We start from the raw sequence: 21,303 nt of genomic DNA, 5'->3' as shown, positions 1-21,303 counted from the left end.
GTGGGCTTAATTGGAACACCAATGGGCTTAAACGGTACATCCAGACTTTTCACATACAGTATTTCATGAAATATTTTCATTTAATATTTTAGAAATGGTTGGAATTGACATATAAAACTTAAAATGAGAGATTTAGCTTTATCCATGCTTTTCCATATGAACTATGAAAATATAGAAAATGTCTGAAAACAGATTTTGGTGGGCTTAACAGGTACACTTACCAAACTGCTACTATGATTTTCTAACAACAGCTGCCAGATCTAGAGAACAGCTTGAAACTGTCTTACCTTACTGTTTCTCAAACAGTCATTATGAAGAATTAAAAATGTGCACCAACCTCTTTGTTCCTCAGCATCTTCATGTTTTATTATCCGTGTCTCTGGATAACTCAAGTCTTCTTTCTCCTCTTTAATAGACATCATTTTTGCAATAGTCAACAGACTTAAGCTGTTACACTTGACTCTTTATATTCCACCTTATTCCTCTTTCTTCACCTGTAGGATGATGGAAATATTTCCAGCATTTATAAGTAAACTGGATCAGGAAGGGCTACACTAAAGGTGTGAATTGTGATTGCTGTATGGATATGCATTTTTTTAATGGTATTCATATTTGCTTCAAATAATCAGCAATTTCCCATTTATTTTATTAAAACAATTTCTCAATATAATTTCTACATTTAACTTATTTAGGTGAATTGTGTTTAAATATAGTTTACACATTTGGTTTAAATTTACCTGCATTTATATTCAGATTTAAAACTAGATATTTTACTGTCCTTACAATGCATTGTTTTGCAAAGCTAGACAGCAAGATAACATTTTGAATGAGATTCCAATAATCATTCAATATATGACTTTCCTTGACTTAGATTTACTGTAAGTTATTATTCATATCTTTATTGTTTTTGTAAAACTGCAAATACAAAACTAAATACACTTCTCAATCTACATGCATTAGGAGCTTCATTCAGCACTCAAATAGGGCATAGTTTGCAGGCACATTACTTCTACAGAATAACTCATTTTCGTGGCCTAGTGAATAAAACTGTGTTTAATGTTAAAATGATCAACCTTATATTACTTACAGACAAACAGTATCTCAGGAAAGCCATAAAAGCAAATGTTTGATGCACATAAATGCAGCCCTGTACTCAGCATACTACTTCCTGCTGCAACTGGACAAAATGGCTGATGGCAAACTGGGCAAGACAATCATTTCAAAATAAGAGTCCTGTATGAGCGAGGAGCACACCTCTTAAAGCAATGTTCTGGGTTCAATACAAGTTAAACTAAATCGACAGCATTTGTGGCATAATGTTGATTACTACAAAAATTAATTTAGACTCGTTCCTCCTTTTCTTTTAAAAAAAAACCAATAATCGAGGTTACAGTGACATCCTTACAATGGAAGGTTATGACAGGTATGGGGACAATAAAAGTGTTGCAATTTACAATGGAAGTGAATGGGGACAAAAAAAGTGAACATGGCCAATTTTTGAAGGGTTTAAACACAGAAATGTGAAGCTTATAATTTTATAAAAGCACTTGCATTAATTCTTCTGTTAAAACTTGTGCATTATTTGAGCTGTAAAGTTGTTTAAATAGTAATTTTTACAGTTGTTCTAGAGTTTGTTGACATTACATCGTCATGGTAACGAAGTTGTAAAATTGGCTATTACCTTACACAGAAAGGTTAATAAGTGATTTTATCACACTAAAATCATGTTTACACACATATCCTTTATGTCTTGTGGCTATACTTTTTAAACGGTGAGTATTTTAACGTAAACAAATTGGCCCCCATTCACTTCCATTATAAGTGCCTCACTGGAACCACTGGAGTCGATTTTTTGTGGTAATCAACATTATGCCACAAATGCTTTTAATTGCACTTAACATGTATTGAACTCGGAACACTCCTTTAAGACCTAGATATCATTCCATTTTGACACAAACACTGTATGTGTACAGTCACGAGCCTGTCAAATTATACTCCATATGCTGTGCTTGCATACACAGGCAGTTGGTGCATACGCGCTACGACTGCTATGAGACACCAGACTTTCCCTTCAGGAGTTTAGACATTAAGATGTCTTTATATTCCTTCAGACTCGAGTTATACAAATGTAGTATCTCCAGACCTCCTCACACACACGCTCTTGACTTGCACATCCACTGTTGTTGTTTTAACCTTCATCTCTGGATGTTTAGGGGCAATTATATCTTCTAGTGCTTCTTAGTGACAGCAACAGCTCAAATGTGAGTGTGCCACCTTGTGGACCCACTAATTAGTGCAAATAACTCCAAACAACTCCACGCACAACTCACCACGCGCCCCACCACATTTTATAGTGACCACGAGGAGGTTAACCCAACGTGACTCTACCCACCCTGGCAACCGGGCCAATTGGTTGCTTAGGAAGCCTGACTGGAGTCACTCAGCACGCCCTGGATTCGAACTTGCGACTCCAGGTGTGGTAGTCAGCGTCTTTACTTGCTGAGCAACCCAGGCCCCCAGAAACCATAGATTTGATGTAATTAACAATGGTGTTACTACAGAAAAATGGCGTTAATATAGTAACAATTAGTGATGGGAAGTCCTCCTTTCCTATGATCTGGTTCTTTCGGATGGTTCATTTCAATGAACCGGTTAAAAAAAAAAAAAAAAAAAAAAAACATGATTCACCAGATCATTTACATCATCACGTAATGATGTCCCTGTATATAATGCTAATACCCCAGAGTTGTGGAATACACACTCAAACACATTCAATAAAGCCATATGTAAGCGCATATTGCTGATTATAACATTTTATTCAATTAAGTTATAATAATAAGGGTGTTTATTGTCATCAGTGTTTCATTCAGTGATCTTACATCTTGGAAAATGTTAAAGTTTTGCACCTAAAACATCCAATACTGACACTGCTATACAAACGTGGATGTTCTAAGTGTCTAAAGCATATAAAGTGAATAAATTAGTCATAATCAACCTTTTTACAGAAACCATGATCCAGCTCATAGCAACTTCAAATATAATCTGCATGCACAATACTCAATAGTAAAATTCATTTACATCTCTTGACTAAAATGTTTTGCACTCTCATTCAAGTCCTCAGTTCACTCATGCTAATAAGCAACTCACTCATCAGATCACAGTATTTCGAACATATCCGAAAGAGGCTATTTTCAGTTAAGTGTACTGTTAACTCTGTCCCTGTATCAGTGTACTGGTGACTTCAGAACTGTTGCGACTGGATCCTCATCATATATTGATAAAATGGTAATACAGTCATAAACTTATTTCCAGTTTGTTTTATTTGTTATACTTTCTGCTGTTCACCAACATACACCAGAAACACACATTTGCAAAGAAACATTAAGAAAAGTAGATATTACCAGTTCTAGGATCATATTACTCCCAGTTATTGGCTCATTTCAAGTCAGAGTGTCAGGCATGTCCAAGAGACAGGTTAAGATAGAGTAACTTGTGGATCAGTGTGAACTCGAGACACAAACCTTTTCGAACAGTTCAATCTGATTTGGTGAACTGGTTAAACTCATTCACTGAAAAGAACCGGTTCAAAAGAACAATTCGTTCACAAACTGGACATCACTAGTAACCATGTTTAATTTTGTGGTTATTTTGATTTTACTACAAAATACCATGGTGATACTATGGTTACTGTAGTAAAACCATGGTAAATTATTGTAAGGGAAGATTAGGGTTAGGTTTAGGGGTTGGTGTAGTCTGTGGAACTCAATAAACACAATAAACATGTTGCATTGATGCCTCTAAATTGTAAGTATTTAATTAGGGGTGCAAATAGCATCCAACATTATTTGCACTTAGTGCAAACAAGATGCGTTTTGTTGCTATTTACACTTGGTGTTCCAGAATGCTGATATATTACGTTTATAACGTTTCATAATATAAATAGTTCTGAACTGTAAATTTATGGTATTCCAATGTAGATTTTTTTTCAGCCATCACATTTTTGTTACATTAAAATTGTGTGTTGCATTAAATAAGTGTTGACCCTGAAGATGAACTTTGCTCACTATGATATCTTTGGACAATGCTTTTTAAATGCTTCTGTACACTACTGAAACTCATCCCACGTAAAGTGCAGTGGTATATCTTCTCTCCAGTATGCACTCTCTCATGTGCTTTTAGGGCTCCTGAGACATTGAAGATGCACTTTGCTGAACTTGATATTTACCTAGCCGGGTGTGATAATAAATAGTTCATTTTCGCTGGTCATGTGCAAGAGGTGAACAAAACTAAAACACATGAGAACCACTCAAGCACTCAACTCAAACACAACTGAGGACCTGCAGCAACTGTAAAAACATTTTCCTTTTAACATTATTTTCAGTAGTTTTACTCTGCCTCAAATCACAGGCACATCTATCCTGCCTCTTTCCTTGAATTCATCCAATGGGACTGAAGCAAATGGCATGTGCATGGCCATGCGAAGGCTAGGTGACACCGCAATGACATCACTTTGTGTGCACGAACCCTTGCAAAAAAAACCCCGGCTACGTCAAATATAAACTAGGATTAATTGGCACCCTGGTGAACACGTAACCAGACTGGACCAAATTTGCTGCAGCAACGTTCCAATTTATGTTGCAATGACATAATTGTGATTCCCGTTCTTCGTGGTGACGTTATTATTGTATGTTGTTGGAACGTGGTGAGTATGTAGCAATGACCAAAATATATTTTCGTACTAGCAACGTCGCCAAAATGTTTGTCATTGCATTCCACTTATGTAGTCATATGTTTTAAATACTACCTTACCTGCAGATAACCAGGGTTAACCTTACGTTATTGATTCTTCACTTTGTAGGGCTTTACTGGTTGTTTAGATCAGTGTTACTATCAGAAATAATTAATAATTATTTCTTTAGTTATTAATTCATATTTAAATTAATTAATTGAATCTAACTCATTAAAACTTCATATGGGGCTCCAGTAAATGTAGTGTGCTACGTTTAGGAGTGGGTTTGGTTATTAGCAATAATTAATAATTATCAAAGATAATTATTAATTATTAAAATCAATAGAATATTGATGAGAATCAATGTTAGCTTTTTTAATCCTTTAAATCAACAATTATCAAAGATAATCACCAATCATTAACATCTATGATACATTAATTAAAATTAACACTAGCTTATTGATCCTTCAAAATCAACAATCTTCAAAGATAATGATCAATTATCAAAAATCAATAGAATATTAATAAGGATTAACATTGACGGGCACCACCCTGGAATCAGGGACTAATAACCAGATAGTATAACAGTCTCAATATTAGATTGTTTTCTTAGGAAAATCGACATCCAAAGAATATCGATTTTCAGGAAAAAACATTGAATGAAGGCTTGAATCCGAGCACTGACATCCCGTCATCATGATACAGGTGTATACAAAACAAACCAAAACACTTCTCTGTGTAATATAACAAAGTTTATTTATGCAGTAATATCAATTAATAATTAATACAATGCAGTCAATAAACTTCCGACTTACAACTACAAACTAAACAGTGATATGATTAGATATGGAAATCAAAATAATCCTATAACACATGAGGGTGTGTGTGTGTGTGTGTGTGTGTGTGTCTGTTAGTACGAGAGAGAGAGAGAATTAAGTGATGGCCCCAAAGGCGGTTTCGCGATCGTGGGAGAGAAAGCAGCTGTTAGTTTATCACTCAGAGACGCGGTGGATGGCTCTTAAACCGTCCCACGGTCTTTGATTCTTTAATGGATAAACTCAGTTTGCCGGTCTCACCCGTGATGGCAGAAATGCACAACAGTACAATGTGGTTGGACTACAATACAGCAAATCTCATTTGTGATAATTAATACCCTGAGTATTAATAATGAGCAGACATGGCGGTCCGTAAACTGTACAAGCAATAACCTTGATACGCAAGAATAACACACTATAATATTCTATCTCTGCCCAGACGTAAACCTCTTACTTGAATTGCATGAGGATGCAGAATGTGTGTTCATCCGTCCTTTAACTCAGACTCGGTTCCATGGCTCGGGTGGCTAGAGTCTCTGATGATCCTCTGAGCTTTTTTCACACACCACCTGGTATATATGTCCTGTAGGAAGGGAAGCTCACTTCTGATGATGTATCTGGAAGTTCACACCACTCTTTGCAGGGCTTTGCGGTTGAGAGCAGTGCTGTTGCCATACCAGGCAGTGATGCAGCCAGTCAGGATGCTCTCTACAGTGCTGGTATAGAACCATGTGATGATGTGGTGGTTCATTCCAAACTTTCTCAGCCGTCTCAGGAAGAGGTGCTTAGTGAGCCTTCTTCACAACGGCCTCAGTGTGGATGGACCATGTGAGTTCCTCAATGATGTGGACACTGAGGAATTTGAAGCTTGGAGTACCGAGGAACTTGAAGGACTTGATGTTCTTCTGTGGTAATTTAAATGTTCCTTACATAGACTGAAAACTGATTTCTATCACAAGTCCAATCTAGGCTTTTTTTGCACATTAAATAGTACTAAGAGGTTCTTTCTCCATAATTTTATCACTGACAGGGAAGCGCTGTTGTATGTGTGTTTGTGGAGTGTGCATCAGTGTTATGACTCGAGGTGGATACATTACAAAGGTTCTGCCCTCCCAGTGTTTATGCTGTATTAATGGTAAATTACATTAATCACGATTAATACAAATTTGTGTGTTAAATGTTTTTTAATAAATCACTTGCGTTAAAGCAGTAGTTCCCAACCATGTTCCTGGAGGCCCCCCAACAATGCACATTTTGTATATCTCCCTTATCTGACACACTCAATTCAGGTTGTGGAGTCCCTACTAACGAGCTGATGAGTTGAATCAAATGTGTTTGATTAGGGAGATGTCCAAAATTTGTAGTGTTGGGGGGCCTTCAGGAACAGGGTTGGGAACCATAGCATTAATGCGTTAATTCTGACAGCTCTAGTAATAAGCTAATGCTAACTCATAGTGGATTCTTGTTGTTTTTAAGAAATTAAATGATTTTCTAAAAATGTCTATAGACTAATAACTGAAATGCAAGTACTGATAATTAAAATGTAAATTCACATATTTAATTCAATAACTGTACATACTCCTACCTGGCACATACATTACCACTTGCACATGTACATGCACCATTCTGTTATATGTCCAATTATTTGTATGTCTATTTATATACTTACCTTGTTTTATATTCTGTGTCTCACTGTAATGTTCTGTGTGCACTTGTTTCTCCTATCGGCAAAAATAAATAAATAATAATAATTCCTTGTGTACATGAGAACACTTGGCAATAAAGCTCATTCTGATTCTGAAATCCACTGTTGGAAGCAGATAAAGCTAAAATATTATAACGGTAATAAGTGAAACAGTGTAAGATCATTTAAAACTTTAATGGCAAAGAAACAAATAATAAATATTGCTGCAAGCACCAATTATGGGGCCAAGTATGTACGCCTACAGAATGCTAACTACAGGGACAATTCCCTATATAGAGTTACCTGGGGATATGTCTCGGTCTCAAGGGTATAATGGTGAAGTCTCAGTTTAAAATCCAGCACGTGCAGCAATGACAGCTTTGCAGATCCTTGGCATTCTAGCTGTCAGTTTGTCCAGATACTCAGGTGACATTTCACCCCACACTTCCTGTAGCACTTGCCATAGATGTGGCTGTCTTGTCGGGCATTTCTCATGCACCTTAAAGTCTAGCTGATCCCACAAAAGCTCAATGGGGTTAAGATCCATAACACTCTTTTCCAATTATCTGTTGTTCAATGTCTGTGTTTCTTTGCCCACTCTAACCTTTTCTTTTTGTTTTCTGTTTCAAAAGTGGCTTTTTCTTTGCATTTCTTCCCATAAGGCCTGCACCCCTGAGTCTTCTCTTTACTGTTGTACATGAAACTGGTGTTGAGCGGGTAGAATTCAATGAAGCTGTCAGCTGAGGACATGTGAGGCATCTATTTCTCAAACTAGAGACTCTGATGTACTTATCCTCTTGTTTAGTTGTACATCTGGCCTTCCACATCTCTTTCTGTCTTTGTTAGAGCCAGTTGTCCTTTGTCTTTGAAGACTGTAGTGTACACCTGTTTGCTATTACTAAAATTTAGGGGTAGTGTTAAGGTTAGGGATAAGTTAAGATGTTGGTGTACTGTTTCTGTGGGACTCCAAATAAACACAGTGTGCCTCATTTATGAAAGTTTCGTAAATGTGAGTAAATTGGAAATAATTTACACGTAAAACGGAGCTGCATGAAAACTTTTTTCAGAATTCACAAATGCTTCATAACCCCCAGATTTGTTAGTAAAACGTGTTAATGATAGTGAATTCAAAACATTCATAAAAAGTGCGTGCGTGCACGTTCATTCACAATAATCATAATCCATGCCCATGAAAATGCTATATAAGGAAGGTTTCAGACTTGCTAGTAAATGAGAATAGGAAGCTTTTAATATCTATGCAAACAGCAATAAAACTTTTTTTTTTTTACATCGAAAAATATTTATTTAGCAAACACTCGCAAGTTTGTTCTAAAAAGAAAGTGAGGAACTTAGTCATTGCATGTTTTTGCTGTCATCAGAGGTTCTTTTGTGAATTAAACTGTCCAAGAGGTCAATAAAAATGGTCTGACATGAAGCTTTAGTGAAAAAAAAAAAATTCAGTTCATGCCGACAGGAGGATGTCCACCACCATTAACCTACTCTGGTTCAGTTGAGCGCATTGCCAGCATCACTGGATAAACTTCTCGAGTAAATCAAGCCTGTAACAGTCTTTCAGTCTTTGACTGAAAAGCTGTAAGCTTCGACAGTGGGGGGGCTTTTTAACTTTTTTTAACCTGCCTGTGACGTGTTCATTTATAGCTTTAACAGCATTAACATTGACCACACGTTATCAACTGAACGCAATATGTCGATGCCAATACAAAATTAGTGAAACCTAAATTATAGAGTTGGGAATAAACTATACTTTGAAGAAATAAATGCAAGCACCAAATAAACGCTTTAAATTAAGTATGTGGTTTAAATAGTTTTTTTAAACTACGAGGCACCCACACAGACCCAACCCCCCACCCCATGGTCAACAACTTTGGGGGTGTGGTGAAGCGGGTTTCGCCCAAGGTGCCCTACAACACCCGCCCCCCCGTCAACAACTTTGGGGGTGTGTTGAAGCGGCCCAGGGCGCCATACAAGCTAGAACTGCCACTGGTCAAATCCTCCATATTCTCAAGCTCTGGGGATGATATTACTCCAGGTTCTTGGCTCATTTCCAGTCGAAAAACACTAAGACCTATTTAGAAAGTTGCTAACTTGAGACTTGTGCCGACCGCACCACTGATTCAGTAAATTCTTTTCTTGAGGACCCCTGCAACCGGATCAGTCCAAATCGCGAATGAATCATTGATTGATTGTGTTCATCGTGAATGCGAGTGCATGACATTCAAAACACTTTGCTTTTGGCTTGCTTTCTTGTATGCTGATGCTGGTCCCCTCTCCTCCCTACAGTGTAAAAACGTAATTTTAATGGTATAAGACTGTAAAAATGATACAGTTAAAAAAAAAAAAAAAAAATTTCATTGGTTAGTGGTTAGTTACCTTAAAATATACTGTTAAAAATTATAATATATTAAAAAAGACAATACGTATAATATTAAGGTAAAATGTTGTAAAAATTAAATGTTTTAGATGTTAAAAAAGTATGATTTTTCCATATAATTAATGGTAAAATGTATATTATGTTTAGCAAGAGAGTACATGTTCTTTTTACAGTAAAATATTGTTAAAAGTATGGTAAAAAAAAACAAAAAAAACAACAATCGCCAATTCCCAGAATTCCCTGCATGACCCATCAGATTTCACGATATTTTATGGGAATAGTTATGTTTCTTCTTATTTTTAATATCACTTATCTACATTGGGGTGTTCTGTGTTATATTTGATGTAGTTAAGTTCATGTTTATTGCATTATTTAAATTTTACATGTGTTACCCTGATGGTGTTTAGTGTTTGTGTGAGTGAGACTGAACACTCTCTATGTAGGAAAATTGGTTAACTTTAGAAAAACTATTATTGATGAACTTCATGTTGTCATATGCCTTTCTGTAATTACTATGGTGAATAATAATACATTTTAAAGTGACAAGCAGATTTCTATAGTTCCAGAAGGTTAAAGTATTAAGTCTATATCATATAATAATATAAATGAAAATGTGCCGTAAAATATACAGACATCAAAATTACATCCTGTAAAGCCTAAAGTGTGGTTATTGCCTTGACGATTGGTTGCTTTTAGCTTAATCTGAGGAAAAAACATGCAAGCACAAGGATTTACTGCTTACACATCTAGTAATATGTGATTTGTGACAGTTATAGATTTTTTTTTCACAGTGTATATCTAGCAAAGACAGTTAAAAATGATTTGTCACCAGCTTAAGTTTCGCATCTTTTCTCTGTTTATCTCAAGCGGCTTCACCTATTCAGTGTGCCTCTGGTGATCTGTTGCTAACTCCGGCGCCGTGATCGATCACATTGGCGGTGGTGATGATATCAAGAATATTTTTTCACTGGGCATTTATTTAGTGAGACGTACACACTGAGGTGAGGCGCTTAACGTAAATTCCCTCTGCGGGCAAGAAAACCGAACAAAGTGGCCTTTAGGAGGAAGTTTCTCCTAAAACTAAATAAAAGATGAACTGGGGCCTGGGTAGCTCAGTGGTAAAAGACGCTGGCTACCACCCCTGGAGATCGCTAGTTCGCTAGCTTGAATCCCAGGGCGTGCTGAGTGACTCCAGCCAGGTCCCCTAAGCAACCAAATTGGCCCAGTTGCTAGGGAGGGTAGAGTCACATGGGGTAACCTCCTCGTGGTCACTATAAAGTGGTTTCTTCTCAGTGGGGCATGTGGTGAGTTGAGCGTGGATGCTACGTCTCCATGGCAACGCACTACGTGATAAGCTGTGTGGGTTGACGGTCCCAGACACAGTGGCAGCTGGGATTCATCCTCCGCCACCTGGATTGAGGTGAATCACTACATGACCATGAGGAATTAAAAGTGCATTGGGAATTGGACATTCCAAATTGGGTGAAAAAGAAGAAAAAAAAAAGGGATGAACTGAGTTCACTGCATTGGTGTACCTCTGAGTTTTGATGCTGGTGCCATTCTTTCCAAAGATACATGAACAGTTTATTATGATTGACATTCTCCCTATTTAACAAGGATTCAGGTCTCTGGCACTGCCACATTTGAGGTGCTTGTTAATCACACCACACCAGGAGCTGCCACTCTGGATACCAAGATATCTAAGTGCAGCATGGTGTCTGTGGAGTGTCACCCCTTGCTAAACTTGTCAGGAATTCGCTTCTCGCTCTTCTGAATGTTTCATGCTGAAACAAGAACATGTTCACAGTGTATTCACTGTTTATGTTGCTGTTGGCTCCGTGCCACATGTTTGTCATGTACCAATAAAGTTTTAAAACCCTGTGGTGGTTGCATGAGACACAAAACTATGCACAGAAAGGCTCCAAGAGCTGCTATTTCTATCACCAATAAGAATGTTGGACTGCGGCCATAAGTGGACTTGAGATGCTTGAATCAGGCACTCAGGAAGTCTCTGTTCAAGATTGTTACTCAGAGACCGATATTGTCTCCGATTATGTCTATACGTTGAACTGGTTCTTGTCTATCGATCAGTAAGACGCGTATTTCCACGTGCACATACCCCCTCACCAAATGCCATTCTTGAGATATGCCTTTGAGGGGACAGTTGAAAGTCCTGCCCTTTGGCTTGTCCCCTGGCGAAATGTGTTGAAACAGCTCTTGCTCTGCAGAGGCTAAGCAGTGTCCGTCTATTGAACTACCTTGACAATTAGTTGCTTTTAGCTTAATCCGAGGAAAAAACATGCAAGCACAAGAATTTACTGCTTACACATCTAGTAATATGTGATTTGTAACAGTCATAGATTTTTTTTTATCTTGCAAAGACAGGATACAGAGCATAGACAGTTTAAGAATGATTTGTCACCAGCTTAAGTTTCGCATCTCTTCTCTGTTCATCTCAAGCGGCTTCGCCTATTCAGTGCGCATCTGGTGATCTGTTGCTAACTGTTTTTGTTATGACAGTAACCTTGTTTCCCTGAAAGGAGGGAACAAGATGCTATGTACACTTGCCACACTACTGAGTTCTTGCTTGAAAGGGACAGAGAGATGCGCTCTCCTCCCTTCAGCAGAAAATGCGATGACGCTAGCATATGGGGCTGAGCATCAAGTGCCATCTGCCAATGAAATTGCCGTGATTTTACAGGGTTTCAGAGATCATCACTCCTGCAAGGAGCTCTCATAGCATCAGCAACTGAAGCAGCATCTCGTCCTCTCCTTTAAGGGAACCAAGGTAACAGTAACCAAGAAATGTTTCTGAAATGCAATGGATTAAAATGTTATGCTTATGGAATGTAGTGTAGTATGTGTAAACAAAAAACTAAAAAACTAAAAAACAATAGATATTTTAATAATCTTGTTTTACAGAAAATTATAGATTTTTAAATAAAAATGAAATTGATGAATCATGTGAAATCACTGTAAGAAGCAGACAATACATTTATGAATACTAATATGGCCACATCTGTTTCAGACTTTTTAGTGTTCTATTTATTTGCTCTTTGTTCCACAAATAATTGAACAAACATTCTGCTGCTTAGAACATTTCCCTAGAGTTTTTACTAATTTTATCTTAAACTTTTTCCTTAACCAGTAGCTGATGCTATGGGGGCCATATATTATAATGCCATAGCACTGATGGGCAATGCCTACTAGCCAAAAGGGTAGTAAAAATTATTGCTATAGCCATCCTTCTTATTGAAAAATAGTAAGGAAAGTGGGGAACATTCTGGCTTGTGGTCCAATATTTTATCACATCTTCCTGGTTAGCGGGAAGGAGGTGAGCACAGCGATCGTCAGGCCTAGGGCTTTGGTACAATGACACTAGCCAATAGGGTAATGAAAAATTGCACACATGCTCTTATTCCCACTAGTGAGAATGGAGAGACCATAGTTTTTATCTAACACCAATGCTAACAAATTGGTCAGTAATCAACCTTTTTCTCTGTCAATATCTGGGAAGAGAGGGAATACAAATGCAGGTTATGAAACCTGGCAAAAGTGATAGGAGAAACCCAACCTGCAGCCATGTCTTCTAGCGTCTAGACATGTCTTACTTTCCCATGACCAGGTAGACTCCTGGTAGAATGAACTTTTATGCCCATGGGGCACTGTATACCTTGCAAATCATAAGTGAGCACAATAGCATCCATGACCCAGTGGGAGATCCTTTGCTTGCTGATGGCCAAACCCTTTGAGCGGCCTCCAAATGAAAAAATAGTTGTTCTGATACCATGAATTGATTTGTTTGGTCAATGTACATGCGTAATGGCCTCACAGGGCAGAGCATGTGCAGTTTCTTAGCCTCGTCCGACTCCAAGGGAGGAAGAAAAATGCCTGCAGGGTAACAATATGAGCCCTAAAGGGGGTTTCCAGCACTTTGGGTGCATATACAACCCTTTCTGGGCTTGAGAATGGCCTTTGAAAGGCCTGGTCCGTATGCAGGGCGATAAATTTTAGCTACACCTAGCACCTCATGCTCGCAATGTAAAGGCTGTAATCTGTTAATATAGGCTGCAAAACGAAAACACGCTGCTCAAGGCCCACTCACAGAGTATGTGTGAATCAGGCTTTATTGATGCCAAAGCGAGTAGCAGTACAGTATTCAGTGAGAGTATGAATAATATTACAGTCTCTAGTGGCTTAAATGGGGATCCTGTAAACACGTCCAATACCAGCGCTAAGTCCAGGGACAGTAGCGGGGCCGAGAAGGTCTCTAAGCATCTCGCACCACACAAAAATCTACTGACCAGAGGGTGTTTGCCGACAGACAAGCCCTCAAGAAGGTCATGAGTAGCTGTTGTAAAAAGTTGCTCTTGTAAAAAGGAGAGAATCCTCAGCACAGGGTGTTGGGTCCTCATGCCGGGAGAGACACCAATCAGCAAACAGTCATTATTTTAAGACATACAGCTGCCTCGTTGAGACAACCCTATTGTGTCATACGAGCCTCGTTCAGAGGCCAGACAGAGCTCTGGCCAAGGATACCAGATCATTCTTCACAGAAATGTCCCATGAGGGAGCATCTAGCAGCTCTATCATCTCTACGAAACTATGGCTGTTGGGTCATTTTAGCGCAACTAGTAACACTGTTTTCTTGTCTTCTACGTCTTGCATAATACTTGATGGAATAAGCGTACGGGAGAAAGTGCATATTTGCTGGCTATTTGTGAGCTGAAGCCAAGCGTACACCACATGACTTGCAGGCGGCACCCTGTGACTCACAGTCTTGTTTTCGTCGTGCTGGTGTGCACAATAGAGGACTGTAGTGTACCAACTAAACGACCATTCATCCCGGACTGAGGCCATAGTATTAAGATGAATTTTGGGTGATCCAATCACAAATGTACAAGTGAGACATCACCGTTACTTCTTGTCATCTCTTTTGACTACTTGTGTTCGGATTTCAAGGAGAGTCTCTGGTACATGCATGGTCTGTTTTGATCTGTGATATGTTTAAAAGTTGCTGCATCTCTAGACAACATTTGGGAAGCAGTCTTTAAGATAAGCTTTGTGATTTGAGTTGTAATATGATAAATGTTAGATCATCAAAGTTTGTGCCTAACACACCCACTAGAGGGTGATGCTCACTCACATTTTGCAACATGGATTATAATCTACATAAAAAAAATGATAGTTGTTTGGTTAAGAATGTTATAACAGTTACAATGTTTACAATAAGAAGCTAGGATAGAAAAACAGGCATATCGGCTCAGCTGAAACAGAAGTTGCAGGCATACACAGGTTTAGGAATCAAATGTGAAAACACTGATACAGTAGCAATTTGCAAGCCAAGTGAAAGTTGAATGACATTTATTTGGATGAAAAGTGCTTATCCAGAATGCACAGTGACAGAAAATCAGATATTAAGCCTGATGAGATTTTAACACACCCTGTAAATTTTTTTTTTTTTTTTTTTTTTTTTTACAGATTTACACAATTCATGTAGGGTCACATTTTTAGGTCAGAAAAAACAGAATTCCAGATTAATTTGGAAGAATCACATCACTGGGACGTAAAATCAAACATTACATCTGTGTTCTGCTGAATGATAATAAAGTGGTAAAAGGAAATGACGCTAAAAACTGTGCACATTTTCTCTTAATTATTCGCAAACATGATGTTTAGAGTTATAGAGTTAGATTTATTTTAGTACAGTACCAGTAATTGAGCTTCAAATGTGTGTGCTACTCATATCTGTGTTCCTATGACAAAAGTATGTATCTTTCAGTTCAATCACAGAGAAAGTGAGAAATACTGTGGGGACATGGCAAAGTGTTCCAGGCCTTCTGCAGAGCCGGAGCAGACTAATCTGTGTGTGAAGTACTTAACTTTGTTAGTGCCAAACCATCAGGAATGCTTGGCCCATTCAGAAGGAGCTTTTTTACTGGGGCAAGATCCAGGAAATGACACCTTTTGCTTGGGTTTACTTGCTCACCGGCAACTCTGTCTAACCCGCTGAAGAGTAGGCCTTACCCAGCAGCGTGGATGTGAACCTATATTGATTGGATGGATGCACTGGCTTAGATTTCCACGCCAGTGTAGAAGAGGAGGTGCATAAATAGGACTACTATTGCCTCTTCAAATGGGGGATGCTGTGTATAAGCTTGGCACAGTCCAAGGATGTGAAGGCCACCTCACCTGAGATACAAGTTCTCCGCAAGTATGGTGAGCATCATGTCTTGACCAGCTGGTCATGCAGTTCAGGAAAGAACGGTCTCAGCCTGTGCAATACATGCTCGGTAATTGATCGGTAAATCTGGATGGTAATTCAGCTCGGTAAGAACCATTCATCTAGTCGAGAGAGTTCAGGCACATCAGCCATGGGCCACTCAAGCTAAGGCCTCTCAACTGCCCAGCCAAGAACTGTATTCAACTCTGAACAGATATAGCACAGTTTTCCACCACTCGATGTGAAATACAGACACTCTTCTCATCAACTGAGCATGACATGGTCTCCTCCAGCAATATTGCATCACACTCTTTGTCCTCAACCCAAAAGCTGATCCAACCATGCACATCAATCATAGGACACAGGTCGTTACAGGTGATCTGAACGGGAGAAAATGCTCTATATGGACATGTGCAAAGCTCATGCCGGTGACAAATCCTCTTCAAAATCTCAAAACTCTTAATCATGTCCTCGCACACCTCTTTCATGTGGTCCTTCGGGAGACATAGGAGCGAAATGGGAGAGAGGGGGTCTGGCTTCCACTTTCTCAATGAAAGAGAGCTGGGAGTGCAGTGTCCTGAGCTTCATCGTTCACAATAAACACAATCAGAACCCACAAGCACTGATTCAGCATGAGTTAGGCCCAAGCATAAAAGACAGTGCTTGTTTCCGTCGGACATGAGGATGTATCACTCACAAGGTGGAAAACACCTGCAAAACACTGCAGTCTTTAAAAGACGTGTTTCAACAAGTGTACTCTTTTAGTTTGCTTCAGATTTGCTGTTTTATTAGTGCAATATAAAAAAAACTGCAAACACAAAAGTGATTTTGGAGAGGTGCTTCTTTTGTTGGAACACAGCAGGGAGAAGCATATAACTCGTTCTCACTGACCAAGTGCAGATCACAGCAAATCGTTGGTTTAGGGTTCCAGAGCACAAAAGATGTCTATGCTGCCCTTTAAGAGGAAAATTCTGATGGTGTGACGCTGTGCTACGGCTTATATACCCACAATAATGTCAGCATAGGCTGAGTGCCAAGCATCACCCTTTACCATCACCAGATGGTAAAGGGTTTCAAAGTCAACGCACCCTGAGAGGTGCTCCCATAGTGTAAGCTACTGATGCAGCATCAAATTTACCTTCTTGAAAGGGAACTATGCTTACACGATTCAATTGGCAGACATTTTGTTGCCTTTAAAACAGCTCTATTTAAAGATGACAAATATTTATCTTAAACTGACATTAATTAAACATCAGTAATGCAACAAAGCAAATATAAATAATCTGCTCATCTTTACACTATTGTCTCTCTGCTGCTGAACATCTGTCTCTCTTGCAATTCATACAGTAGTTTAATCAGCGTGTTTACATACTCAAAACTAATTGTTCTCTATGCTCACACGTTCTTGAGGTTTTTTCATAACACTGGAATTTCTGTTGACTTTCAACATATTCCAGCAGAAAGAATCTTGTTTGCCAGTTAATGTACAGAGCATAGCAGAGGTAATGGAGTTCTTTGCTGAAAAAGGCTAAGGTAAGCTTCTCTCAGGTAATTTAAAACTCACTGTCAATTAAAACAACATGTATCTAAATATCTGCATAGCGGGTTCATACACGCGATGTTAATGGCACGCAGTGACACAGAGGCGCATGCTTACACTATTTCTGTTGAGTTATAAAATGATGAAACGTAATCTCAAATGTTTTGCATCATGAGAAATAAGGGCTTGTGGCTTTTATCAAAGAGCATGTGAAAGTGAAGAAATTAGGACAGAAATATTTTACTTGCTCATATTACAACTCCTTTGACAGCAAAGGCAGAAATAGCAAAAATGATTTGTGTATAATGCTACCAGAAGCGTGGTAGAAAACATTGTGTAACAGTTCGTGGAAAGGAGGAAGCTGGGGTTGGTTTGACAAAACACATAGACATTTATTTTTGCACTTTTCAGTTGCACACAATAACACACTGCTTCACACTACATTATGCTCTTTAGCTTCACTACACATAAACTCTGTTGGATTTTCAGCTCAACAATACACAAAATCAGTTTTGTGCATCTTTCTCTCTCGTTTGCCGCTGTCTCCTCTCCTTAAATACTCCGCCGCCCATCACTGGACCGCGAGACCGGTGTGGCACACAGGTGGACCTCATTCACCACTTATCTTCCTGGCCTCGCTCTGACCAGACGCCGCTCAGCCCCCGCCCTGCTCGCCACAGTTGGTTTTTGCGAAATACAAAACCTTTAGAACTAAGATACACAATTCCCAACCTTCAGTTCTTCAGTGAAAAATGTATCCCCAATTTGTACCCATCTATGAAAGAGGAGCTGAAGCTCATGCTTTCCCAGTCTGCCTGTGTTGCCCTTACCACTGATTCATGTATGTTCTGTTCAACTGAGGCCTATATGACCATCACATCACATCACATCACATCACATCTAATTTCCAAGAACTGGTAAATGCAGAGCTTTGTTCTACAAACAAGGACTCAAAACAAAGCCCACACAAGCAAAAACCTTAGAGATTTGCTCTATGACACCTGCTCTGAGTGGGCAATTGCAGACAATTGCCTGTTCTTGTCACCGATTATGCCAACAATATAATTGTGGCAGGGAAAACTGCTGGATTTACTACCCACATCACTTGCTTCACACACATTTAACCTGATGTCTTAAAAGGCAATGTGAGTGAACAGTGCAGAGCAATTGTTGGGTAGAGTAAAAAATGTTATCTAATTTTTCTACTGAAGTTCTAGTGCCATGTATACTTTGAAAGAGTAGTAGAAACTGCTCGGCTTGCCGGTACACAAATTAAAACATGATGTGTGCACTAGGTGGAACAGCTCCATTGAAATGCTTGAACGTTTCTTGGAACAACAACCGGAAATTGTGGTAACGTTAATGTCAAAGAATTTGTGGAGAGGAACAGAAGTTCACACACTAAGAAATGTACATAAGTAATGCTGAGAATATTGTGAAAGTGATGGCACCCATTAGAATTGTTACTACTGTGATGTGTTAAGAAGAACAGCGAACCGTGTCTGTGACTGCACCACTCCAGGCTAAATTAATTAAACATCTTGAACCTTGCGAGGATGAAACAACATGTTTCAAGAAATAAAGTCTGTGGTGAATGCGGACCTTTCATCTCAGTACACGAACACCAGCTACGCTCTGCTTAAAGGTAAGATGACACTAATCCTTCGTATCGAATGTCTTGCGAATGCATCCTTTTTTAATCATGCCTTTAGTCTACATTTAACATATAGCAGCATAATGTTGTTCATAGTTTGTGTTTTGACTTGGTAACAAGTCTTCATTTACTTGCATCTGCATTAGATCCAAGCTTAAAAAAGCTATCCTTCCTGGAAAACGAGGAAAAAGAATGTATCTTCCTTAAACTGACTCTCAAGGCCTCAGACAGTATAAGTATTCATTTTTTCATGAGCTGACAGCTGGCTAAGTAGCTGTATTGTACTAATGATTGTAATATGATGGTCTATATAATTACTTTGGTTTATATTAGTGTAATTGTAGGTCTGCTGTGTTTAGAATCATTAAAAGACTTTACTGTTTTAGACTCATAAATGGAAAAGCAGGATGACTATGAAGAGGAGCCATCAGCCAAAAATTAAGCAGCAGAAGGTGAGAATTTTAACAAAATGTTTTACATTTGGCAGACACTTTTATCCAAAGTGACTTACAGTGCCCTTATTACAGGGACAATCCCCCTGGAGCAACCTGGAGTTAAGTGCCTTGCTCAAGGACACAATGGTGATGACTGTGGGAATTGAACCAACAACCTTTTGCTTACCAGTTCAGTGCTTTAGTCCACTACACCACCACCACTCCATTTTATTAATAAATTGATCTTAATTGATAATTAATTGCAAACTTATGTACTCGATAAGGAAGTACTCACCTTTAGCTTTGATTAAGGTGCGCATTCGTCGTGGCATTGTTTCGACAACCTTATGCTACGTCACAACATCTATTTCCATCCAGAGTTGCATTAATTTTTGAATAATTCCTCATGCTCCCTGAACCACTCTATTACAATTTGAGCCCAATGAATCTTGGGATTGTCGTCCTGAAATATGCCCGTGCCGTCAGGGAAGAAAAAATCCATTGATGGGATAACTTGGTCATACAGTACATTACGGTAGTCAGCTGACTTCATCTTATTGCTGCAAAATGTTACTGAGCCTAGACCTGACCAACTGAAGCAACCCCAGATCATAACGCTGCCTCCAGAGGTTTGTACAGTGGGCACTTATGCATGACAGGTGCATCATGCGCTTCCCTTCTTACCCTGACTCATCAGACTACAAGACCCTTTTCCATTGCTCCACAGTCCAATCTTTATGCTCCCTAGCAAATTGAAGTTGTTTTTTTTCTGATTAGCCTCACTAACAAGTGGCTTTCTTGTGGCCACACAGCTGTTTAGTCCCAATCCTGTAAGTTACCATTGCATTGTGCGTGTAAAAATGCTCTTACTTTCACTATTAAACATAGCCGTGAGTTCTACTGTCGATTTTTTACGATGCGACTCCAAGCATTTTAGTAATCTCCAATGACGATCATTTAAGATTTCTTTCCGGCCACATTTCTAATACAAAGCTGACAGTTCACCACTATCTTTCTAGGCTTTAATAATGCACTGGACAGTTCTTAACCCAATTCCAGTGATTTCAGCAATCTCCTTAGTTGTTTTCTTTGCTTGATGCAGGCCAATAATTTGCCCCTTCTAAAAAACAGTAATATCTTTTCCACGAACACGGGATATGTATTCTGACATGGCTGTTTAAGAAATGAGAAGCTACACATTGTATCAGTTAGGGTTAAAAACATTGTTGCCAGCTGAAACATTTTAATCAATGCAATAATGATCCAATCATAGGCTCTTAAGTATCTGCTTATTTAAACCCAAACAGTAACTTTTTTCTTTTCTTTTTTGGTCAGGCAGTGTACAAGTTGTTTTAGTGCACTATTGGAATTGGTATTCCTGCCAGTTGTTATAAGTGCTCTTTGTTGTATTCTTGAGAGCTGTTTTAACCGCACTTTGTATATCTGACATGCCTATATGTTCAGGAAATTTAGGCAATGTTTACTTTTCTTGCAATAAAAACATGGTGCAATTAATAGTTTTAAGTAGTTTGTCATTCTTTTTCTTGCCCTAGATACATTAGAAGTAAAATCCTATAAATTCATGTTAAAAAGTTACTGAATTGAATCACATCGCTGTTAGGTGAATCGAATCATTCTGAATTTTCAAAAAAAAAAAAAAAAAAAAAAAAAAACACGCTTTTGAATCTAATCGAAAACCAGTAAATCGTGAATTTGAAATCGATTCGCTGTCAACCCAAAGATTCACACCCCTATTTTATGGAAACTCTGTCCTAAAAATTATTTATTTTTTTTACGGTAAAAAAGTTGCTTTAACTCAAATTGCACTAATA

General features: G+C 38.6%; 2 protein-coding genes across 2 annotated transcripts in view; both read right to left on the bottom strand.

Annotated features, from left to right (window-relative positions):
• Positions 1-1,178, bottom strand: part of LOC127442968 (gastrula zinc finger protein XlCGF8.2DB-like) — a 46,611-nt gene extending 45,433 nt beyond the window's left edge. The window contains exons 1-2 of the mRNA XM_051701426.1: positions 1,088-1,178; positions 338-494 (exon numbers count right to left, since the gene is read on the bottom strand). Of these exons, the coding sequence (XP_051557386.1) occupies positions 338-422 (85 nt within the window). The 5' untranslated portion in view covers positions 423-494; positions 1,088-1,178. The remainder of the gene's footprint in view (positions 1-337; positions 495-1,087) is intronic.
• LOC127442946 (gastrula zinc finger protein XlCGF7.1-like) overlaps positions 1-21,303 on the bottom strand; it is an 898,889-nt gene that overhangs the window by 290,877 nt on the left and 586,709 nt on the right. The gene's annotated exons all lie outside the window — the stretch shown is intronic.

Source organism: Myxocyprinus asiaticus, chromosome 6 (genome assembly GCF_019703515.2).
Source record: "Myxocyprinus asiaticus isolate MX2 ecotype Aquarium Trade chromosome 6, UBuf_Myxa_2, whole genome shotgun sequence".
Classification (NCBI taxonomy): Eukaryota; Metazoa; Chordata; class Actinopteri; order Cypriniformes; family Catostomidae; genus Myxocyprinus; species Myxocyprinus asiaticus.
This window is presented reverse-complemented; position numbering and strand designations above follow the sequence as displayed.